The sequence below is a fragment of the Hordeum vulgare genome, chromosome 3H (assembly GCF_904849725.1).
Source record: "Hordeum vulgare subsp. vulgare chromosome 3H, MorexV3_pseudomolecules_assembly, whole genome shotgun sequence".
Taxonomy (NCBI): domain Eukaryota; kingdom Viridiplantae; phylum Streptophyta; class Magnoliopsida; order Poales; family Poaceae; genus Hordeum; species Hordeum vulgare.
In genome coordinates this window covers 504,399,048-504,408,789 of record NC_058520.1, presented here as the reverse complement: position 1 = coordinate 504,408,789, position 9,742 = coordinate 504,399,048, and the positions used below count along the sequence as shown (strand labels likewise).

General features: G+C 45.4%; 1 protein-coding gene across 1 annotated transcript; it reads right to left on the bottom strand.

Annotated features, from left to right (window-relative positions):
* Nucleotides 1-4,596: 4,596 nt before the first annotated feature.
* LOC123440312 (general transcription factor IIF subunit 2-like) lies at nucleotides 4,597-8,249 on the bottom strand. Its single transcript, XM_045116888.1, has 6 exons — nucleotides 7,918-8,249; nucleotides 6,930-7,038; nucleotides 5,655-5,785; nucleotides 5,487-5,561; nucleotides 5,117-5,266; nucleotides 4,597-5,008 (listed from the first exon to the last, which is right to left on the bottom strand). The coding sequence occupies exons 1-6, from the start codon at nucleotides 8,128-8,130 to the stop codon at nucleotides 4,889-4,891; spliced, it is 798 nt and encodes a 265-aa protein (XP_044972823.1). The 5' UTR covers nucleotides 8,131-8,249; the 3' UTR covers nucleotides 4,597-4,888.
* Nucleotides 8,250-9,742: the final 1,493 nt, after the last annotated feature.

Below are 9,742 nucleotides of genomic sequence, written 5' to 3'. Positions count from 1 at the left end.
CTGGATGAGGAGCATCGGGGGCAAGATCTGTACGGGGGACATCGACTATTTCATCACCTCTTCTCCATGCAACCGGCAATTGCGGTAAGCCCTCTATCCATTTTACATGCTTGTAATTGTAGCCTTAGATTTGCATCGATTTTAATTGTAGGATTTGATTTGGTTATCGATTGTAGTTGTAATCGTCGATCTAGACATAAATTCTAGTTGTAGGCTTCGGTTTGGACATCAATTGTAGTTGTGGCGGTCGATTGTAGTTGTGGGCATCGGTTACAGTTGAAGCAGTACGAACACGGGGGAGGGGGTCATGGCGGAAACCGGGGCAGTTAGCGGGGTATTACTCTTTATCGATCTATGGGATAGTACAGTGTGAAGGACAAAAGCCACCATGACGAAAGTTAGGTGGACATCATCCGGTTGTAAAGGAGAGGGCTTGGCGAGAAATGTCCCACCACGACAGGAAACAGAGCGGGAAGAGGAGGGTGCGGCAAGAAAAGGAAAGGGTGCATCGTGGGGTGTGTTTTTTGTGTTGGGATCGTGTGTTGGAGATAATATGACTGATAGTCCGGACAAACACATTTCTCCCTCATATATGGGCTGGATTTTTGGATCTCAGACTATCCAGATGCTTGGATTTTTGGGAGCCTGATGGGCACCCATTTGATCTCTGAACACATATGGATGCACGAGGGACAAATGAGCTTCAACCTTGAAGTTTACCTTCATTATTTGTTTGATTCGTCTATATGCATTATATCTCGTAGAAACGCAAGGGCATTCCACTAGTCAATGGTAGTTTTAGACTTTGATTTGAGACCTAACATACGTATCCAATCAGGTTTTTTTGCTTCGATTCCATTCACCTCCAATTGGGTTAATCCATACTATGTGCTTCCATGTTGTGTGGTTATGATCATAGTAGGAATAAAAGTGACTACATTTTGAGCATGGATAAAGGTAACTCAATTGACTTGTTGTTCATATGTTCAATGCAGAACTATAAGCTCGTCCTCGACAATGCTGCTTTGAGTAACTCCTCAAAAAGAAAGAAGGTTCTATTTGACAAGAAGGGCGAGGCGGTGGTGGAGCTCAACAACGCTCCGAAGAGGCGTAAGAACTATGTCCATTTCCACGAGGATGACACCCAAGTCAATTCTGCAAGGTTATCGTTGCACCCCGGTTGAAGTGTATGTCGACGCCTTGTGGATCCACCAAGCACTTGACCATCGTCCCATCAGAATTCTTGTCGAGGACGAACACCAACTGCGTCTGGAGGTTCATGGTCCGGACAATCAACAACTAGTTCACCCTTGATAAAGGTTGGGCCACCTTTGCCGCTTCTCACCATATCAAGATCGGGTACCCTGTCATCTTCAATGATGACGGGTTTGAGGTGATGGCCAAGTGCAATAAGCATGAAGAGGCATTTGTCATGGACCATTTGGGTGTTATCTTTGCGCCTATTAGTTTAATACTTTTGTGCTGGACAATTAGTTTAGGACTCTTGTTTAGACTGTTATTAGTTGTCTAGTCTGTGACAATGGTGTGTTTGTGTGTGTTGGTAACCTTACCACTTGAACAACCAAATCGCATTGTCTTATATGTAACCAAACAACAACACTTTGCAACTGCATAGAACAGGCTTACAACCAAACACCAATGTTTGTGTTTCCACTCTTCCTATAGCTAGGCTGGAAAAGTACTCGGGTCGCTCCTTTGGTCGCTCTCGCGGGCGGTCTGGGAGCGAAACCAGCCAGCGCAATAGCCCCCATCCCTCCTCCCCTTGCTCACCTCCGGAGAAAAGCTGGCCAAACGGGCCGTGCTTTTTGGGCCGACCCGAAAGCACGCCAGCCAGGCACGCCACGGGTCAGGCCCGACATGACTTAAACGGGTCGTGCCAGGCACGCGGCCTGCCTCGGGTCGTGCCTGGGCTTGAGGACTGGACACGCGGGCCGGCACGGCACGACCCGTTTACCATTTTATTATTTATTCATATATATATATATATATATATATATATATGATAAAAAAATAACCTAATAGGCCAAAATCGACCCAAAACACGGCCCAATATACTAAAGTCGGCCCAAAATACAGCCTAACAGGCTAAACTTGGCCCAAATAATAGCCTAAAAAACTAACAGGCTAGCGGGCCTGGCGTCCCTACGGGCCGGCCCGTATAGCCTTTGTGCCGTGCCTGAGTCGGGAGGCTGCACCGGTGGGCCGGTACGGCACGGCACGGCACGGCCCGGCTAATAATCGGACCCAGGCGTGCCGTGCCGTGTCTGGCACGAATGTGACGGGCCGGGCCGTGCCGGCCCGTTTGGCCAGGTCTGCTCCGGAGGGCATCGTCGAACAAAGCCCGGGCGACGTTGACGGCGGCAGGGCCCTTCCCTCCTATTGATCGGATTTGGGTGGCGCGGGCCTCCCGAATCGATGGGGGTTCATGCGCTGGTGAGGGGGCTTGCATCCGTGGCCACGTGGCGAGGCGCGCAAGCGGGAGCACCCGGTGGCCTAGTCAACGCAGAGGTGTGGGTGCGCGGCGCCGGGTCGTGGAGGTCCGAGGCTAGGTCCGTGCGGCGGATCTGGCTGCTCCGGCTCCAGCTGCGGGTGTCGCGTGGAGGTCGGGGCACTACTATTGTGCTACACGGCGCCAGCAAGTGGAGGTTTGTAGGGAGCTGTGTCGGCGGGCAGCAAGGGGCGACTAGAGGTGGAGGTTCTCGCGCGAGAGGCACGTTTGACGGATCTGGCACCTCGGTGTGTTTCTGAGGGGTGCAGAGGCGCGGGAGACGAGCGCATGGTGGTGTGCCTGGCGCATCCAGTTGAGGTGGTCGGGCGCTGGGCGATGTGCATGCTCGAGGTGCACTGGAGGAATTGGCAGCGAGGATCTTCGTCATGGTGGTTGCCTGCTACGACGTGGTGGAAGTCTGTTGTGGTGCTTGTGCTTAGGCGGTGTTGCTCTCTTGACAAAGCCCATGGTGGAGAGGCTTGAGCGGCCTGCACGGCGCTCGAGCGGCGGCTTCGGCCGCGAGGGGCGCGGTCGGTGTGTGTCTGCGCGGTCTAGCATCGCGTGGACGTCACTGAGGTGCGTGGATCGGAGGCCCATGGTTACGAGGAAGTGCGCTCCGGCGGCGTATCATGCAGATCTAGTCTCCGGCCGTAAGTGGTATCCGCGTGGTGCGGCTGGCTGTGACGGATCCTAGTGCTTCTTCGTCGATGGTAAGCTTCCATGGTGGCGATGTTTGGTGGGCTTGCCGACGCTAATGCGGGATGATGTGCGGTTTAGGTGGTGTGGAGTTGGGTGAAAATCATGTCTTGGCCTTCTATCGTGACCACCGATGGCGGCGGCTGTGGCCGTCGTTAACCTTCTTGGAGGCATTGTTGCTTCATTCTCCCACCCCTCTTGCGCCGATCTAGCCATTTCGGCCTCTCCGAGGGAAACCTTGATTTGTGATCGGACGATGGCGACACCTTGGTCTCGTATTCCCTGTTGAGGGCTTCATCTTGGGAGCTTGGCGACGGCGAGCAGGACCGATGGATGGCGATTGACGACGGGTGTGGCATACAAGCTTCTGTTGCAACGATGATGGTGAGAATGATGTGGGCGATGCGGCAATGGTTGCGATAGTCAGCTCTTCTTCGGCGTGTCCTCGGTTTTGTCTCGGTTTGCTTGTTGCTATGGAGTTGAAGCTGCGGCGACGGGGCCCCGTGGTATATGATGACTGGTTGCAGGTAGCCCGTTCGGCGATCTCCCATGGCGCCAGCCTTGCCTAGTTTTGTCCGACAGAATTCTTCGTCAGAGTTTGGGTTGCGTCGTCTTGACGCGGGAGGTTGAGATTTTGTCATAGATCTTCATGCAGCTTCATGTGTCCTCTTCAGTGTGGGTTGAATTGACGATCGCATATGACGGAGTCGGAGTCGTTTGCTCAGAGTGTAGGGATGGCAATGACGCCTCTAGGGGAGGAGTGATGATGATGACGCGTGTGTGCTGTCTCGCCGAGACCCTCTTTGGAGTGGTGTGCGTGGGCTCTTTTATGTGTGTTGCTCAACGATTGTAACAGTTTTGGTCCGGTTTTTTATAATTAACTGGGCAACTTGGTTTTCGCTCAGTTTGTCTTAATTAACTAAGCAACTCTTTTCTTTTTAATGAATGCAGGATAACTGTCATTTCGGAAAAAAAAAATAGCTAGGCTGGAGGAGATGCAGGCAAACAGATCGTGTGCACAACATGGTTTTTTTTCATGTATTCATTTCACGGTTTTTTGCATGTATTCATTCACCAATGCTTGTGCCGCTCAATCAGGCCGGAGGGGATGCAGGCAAATAAACTATGTGCAGAACATGATCTTGATGCAAAGTGCCAAAATTCATGCAAGCTACCAAACGCCCCCTACTTTTCTTTTCTACTACTTCATCGTACATATCTGGTACTCGTACCCAGGAAGTAGGTAAGTTGTATAACTCCAGGCCTGCAGCAAGTTCATGCAATGCACAACTGCACAAACAATTACGATTGGTATCACCCAAACAAGGATTTTTGGTCATGACCAAAAAGTTGGTAGGCTAGGCTTTGATCACAATCCAAACACCCCATAAGGCAGAGAAGAGCAAGACTTCATATACACATCAACATCAACAACCTCCTTCAGGACACAAGGATGCTGGAAACTCAGGATCTTTGATATGGCAAACCGTGGTATAACAAGATATCTCGAGGCTTATGCGGCGTAAAAACTACTTTTGCGAAGAACAACCGGATGAAGCATACGCGATTCGTCAGCAACTAACAGACTGGAGTCGGAATCTGTCGATGACCCACATTCAACTTATCTGAGCATATGAGCTTGTATCTCTCAGGTATAGCATATCATAAGAGATGATATAGACTTCAAGTCGCGCTAGTGTCCTCAACAGACTTCTTGTATTCAGGCTTGAGCTCATGCGTCCCTTGATTCGGTCCTCTCTTGTTGTAGACGCAAAGATCGTTCATTATCTCCTTCAGGAATTGCTGCATGAATAAGGTGCCATCAGGTCGTAAGTGAATGCAGTAACTGTAGCAAGCAACGGATCAACATCTTATCAGTAAATAAATGCTTCTAGGAATCAGGCAAAATACCTCTGGTTGATCAGTTTCCTGCATTAGATGCTTTAGTGACCAATTCGGCTGCCTCTCAAATAACTTGAACAGGATGTTTTCAATATCCCCACGGTCCCTTCGTGTTCGTTTCACTTCAGGAGTTCTGGTTGGTGCCGGCTTCTTCTTGTCCTGATAAGCACGGAAATTACGAGTGATGAGACTCTTAAAAGCAGACCAATTCAAACGATCTGTTTTCCGGGAATGCTTTTGTTGCCAGAGAAGGTAATTGTTGAAAACATAACATGCAATGTATAAGATGGAAATCCTGACTTCAGAACCATTTATTACTACTCTCAAGACCCTAGCAATCTTGAGAGTCGCCTTAGCTATCTTGAGCAAGGAGGACTACCTTTGGACCAGAATGAGGCCCACCGCCAATCATGCTAATCATTGTGCGCACATTCACATGCTCCTTGTCAAGTACCTACAAAGAAATGAAAGGGAAAGGTGAATATACATGATAACACTTGGAAGGTGTAAGAGACAGAAAAGGGCAAGATCAAATTAAAATTCTCACATGCACTTTTCTTGTTTTAATCATAGAATTTTTAGTCCTCTCACGGCATAACTTTGCATAGTCTGAAAGGTTTTCTTTGTGCGGTTCCATGTCAAATTTGTGCTCGACTTTTCCTTCGCATGCAAGCTTCCCTGCAATAAACAGAATGCTGTAATTATGTAACACAGAAAAAAAATACTGCCGTGTTGTTCCGAATAAATAGCTTGTGTAAATTGTATTGGTTCAGCAGGGTGCACATAACATGTGGTAGAGGAAAATCTACCACAAAAACTTCCAAAGCCAACAACATAAAACGTATCTGATGCCAGTAAGACGTGACAAGCCACAACTAAGAAACTGTACAGAAAAAATGGATACTAAAAGCATAGTTTCCTTTGTTAAAGGGAAACATCCAACAGTCCCGATAAACTAAAGGCCAAATATATAATTAACTACCCATCAACTAGCAAGTAGGATTTCTGATCTATAGCATGATCATGTACTGACTGAAGCTCCGTGTGATAACATTATGGAAACATGTATTTGATGGGATACACATGACATAAGTCGGTAGGTATACTGAAATGACTAAGTATGAAGTTGCTTGCAAAATCTAAAACGTAGAGATCCCACAAAAAACCATATATTGAGTGGATTAATTAGAACTGAAACATCAACAAGGTGCTTAATGAGCAAGTTCAAGCTAAAACAGACTTATAGAAGGAAATAGTTCAACAAGAGGACCCAATTTGTGAGCAGGCTGAGAGTATAATGATATCGGCAAACCAGCACTATCCTCAATATGTACAATCAGACCTGGACTATATATAAACTGGATCAATTCTTTTCCTACTTAATGAATAGCTAGAGCTCCTGATGGTTGCCCAAAACAAAGCTCAATTACGCCAATAACCATAAATAATTGGGTCCTGAGGACTCGGGAATCTAGAATCATTTAAACACCTTAATTTCAGGACTACGCTGGGTATGGAGTACAGATTTAAACTGCAAACCACTTACAGGCACAAGCGAGAGTAAATGCTGAAGCCTTCTTCACTAAAAAAAAGTAAAGGCTGCTGAAGGCAGTTTGGTGAAGTTCGTTGGCATGAGGTGTAGCTAGCTTCCGAAACAAATCAGACAATGCAATACATATTGTTATTACATTAAGGAGCACATTCGTAAAATCAAGCATTCTTTATTTCTAACTTACAGAAACAACTGATCCCAACGTTTTATGAGAAAAATAAATTAAATGCATGCGGATATATCATAAAAAGGTTAAAGACAACATATTACCTTGGTTAGACTCCGAGAAAACACACATTGGCACAAAATCCTTGAACATATTTAAAGAGTAATTCTTCGGTGTGTTGCCATTATCAGTTTGAGCCATCTCCATCTTGAACTGTTATTTCACAAACACTGTATAAGAAACATAGGTACCAATGCCATAACAAAAACATCTCAAATGGCTGTTATTATAAGAAAATAGTGAACAGTGCTCCCTTACGGCCTCTGGGGAAACTGGGGCACAAAGAGAGGAGATGGATGGACGGCATTTATGTACAGTGTAGGCATAAAAACTGACAACCGAGGTCTGGAAAGGAAAACACGGTAAAGACATGTCCAAGGCACTACGTACTATTTAACCACCAGAGATAATGTCCGCTTTTACATACTTATGCTACACCTTTTCACGATTTGTTCCAGTCCAGAATGTTGCTTAATGCCTCTAGACTGGGCTTTTCACCCAGAAACTAAAACAAATTTTATGCACATAATTCATCAGAGAGTGATAGCTGAAAATTTCTGAATAACAGACATACATTATATAGCCATATCCAAAGTACAATGCTATATTTGCTCAAACTGATAGAGTTAAGTCTAGAAAAATAAGTTACCCATGGCACTTCGAGGTGAAACATACGGACTAGAGACAGACCTTACAAATCTGGAAAACTAGCATCAACTAAAGAAAACAGTAAACACAACTGAAGGCTATCATAGTTCACCATTCTAGTGATGCGCCTGGACAGAAAAGTTCGTGCTAATTAAGGCAGAAAGTAAATCAAATAGCTCATCATCACTTAGACAATGCGATCCTAGTAGGGGTTAGCTGATCTTATCTCTGAGCACAGGATGACCATATAGTCATTAAACACAACTATGAGTTGCAATGCTGCATTATAATTTTCCGCGGCACACAAACATTGGAACGGCTTAGCGGCTACGTTTGGATGGAGGCAAAGCGACGCGAACGGGGGGCGAAGGGGGAGGCTCTTGCCTGGTTCGGGTCCTCGTCAGTGCTGAGCGGGTCGAAGGAGAGGATGACCTTGGCGACGACGGGGTTAGGGTTAGGGCTGGGGCCTCCGGCATCGGCGGCGGCGGCGGCGGCGGCGGCCTTCTGCCAGGCGCGCGAGACGATGGTCGGGCACTTCATGAGCCAGACGGAGCGGTCGGCCCGGCCCGTCTCCAGGTGCTTCCCCTCCTCGGCCATGCCCGCGGGTCGGTGGTGCTCCGGTGAGCGGTTCCCCTCGGAGTCGAAGGCTGCGCGGCTCGCCTGCTCGTGTGCCGGGAATCGAGGCGCGTCCTGTTTTAACTCGGGGATCGGGACGGTTTGGCGACGGGAAGAGGCGGTGGGGATATTACAGCAGGAAGAACAGGCTTTTTCTATTTGCCGCCCTGTGCGGTAGATTGCCAGACAGTCCCATACACCGAGCTCGTCACCCTGGATGGTTATTCTTCACCCCTTCATTTTAACATTAATGCATCATAATTTTACGTTCTGTAATTTTGTTTCTTATTCCATACGTAAAAACGGACCGTAAGAAAAAATATATAATCATCGTAAGAAATATTTTTCTTACGTAAAATTACAAACGTAAAAACATAGTGTAAAAGATACAAAAAAATGCATATTTTCTTGTCTTATAGCCTATATTTTCAATAGTGGGTCAATATAAACGTAACTATTTGTATTTTAAATATAATTTATTTATAAAAAGCTTGTAAGATTATCTCGGGTGAAGAGTAACCTATTCTGCACCCTGGGTGATGAATATAGTTTATATATATATATATATATATATATATATATATATATATATATATATATATATCTTGTGAAACGAATATTGCTTTCGGCTCCCGAGCTCACTGGAGGCCTTTAAATTCAAACTTCAAATTCAGTGAAAAATTGTATTTTAATGTTTCAAAAAATTCTGAAAAAAATACATAGATAAATTAAGGTATAGTACACAAGTGTGTAAATTTTCAGAACAAAATACGTTGAAATGAGGGCTGTGCAAAAAAGACAAATCTGAGGCTGTTTAACACATGTTACTATTCATCATTTCAGATCATGAATTTGTCTTTTTTGTACAGATCACGTTTTAAAGTATTTTGACCTGAAATTTTACACACATGTCGGTTACATCCTTACATACATGCATATATTTTTTCAGAATTTTTTGAACCATAAAAATTTGAATTTGAATTTTTCAAAAATAAAGGCCTTCATGAAGCTCGGCCTCCAAAACGCTATTCTCTCCTGGGAAACCATAATAAAACCTGGAAAAAAAACATTTGAGCATTCATTATACACTAGCTTTGCTAAAGGCCCGGTCAGGAGGGCCGCGGTGCGACAAATAGGAGATCCAAAAAACAGAGAGAAAACCCATCCGATACATGTGTGTCATGTGGATGGGTTGCGATATTTCTTATTTAGGTCGTTTGTGGATGAGCTGTACGCCTTCACCGAAGAATTGCTTGTAAAATGTGAATGCTAAAACGGCTCCTAGACATCACGATAGATCTTGTAATTAGGTACACTGCAAGATGCGTCTATATATACTTTTTTTCATGTTCACAGTATGAGCTACGTTTACATTAAGCTAAATCTAAAGAAAAGCGTATTGCAAGATGCATCTATATATACTTTCTTTCATGTTCACAGTATGAGCTACGTTTACATTAAGGTAAATCTAAAAAAAAGCGTATTGATCACTGTTGTAAAGTGTCGCTTCTACCATGAGAGAACAAAATTATAACATTTATCATGACTATATATAACACTAACACTTACATTAAACCTTATGAAAAAATTCTAC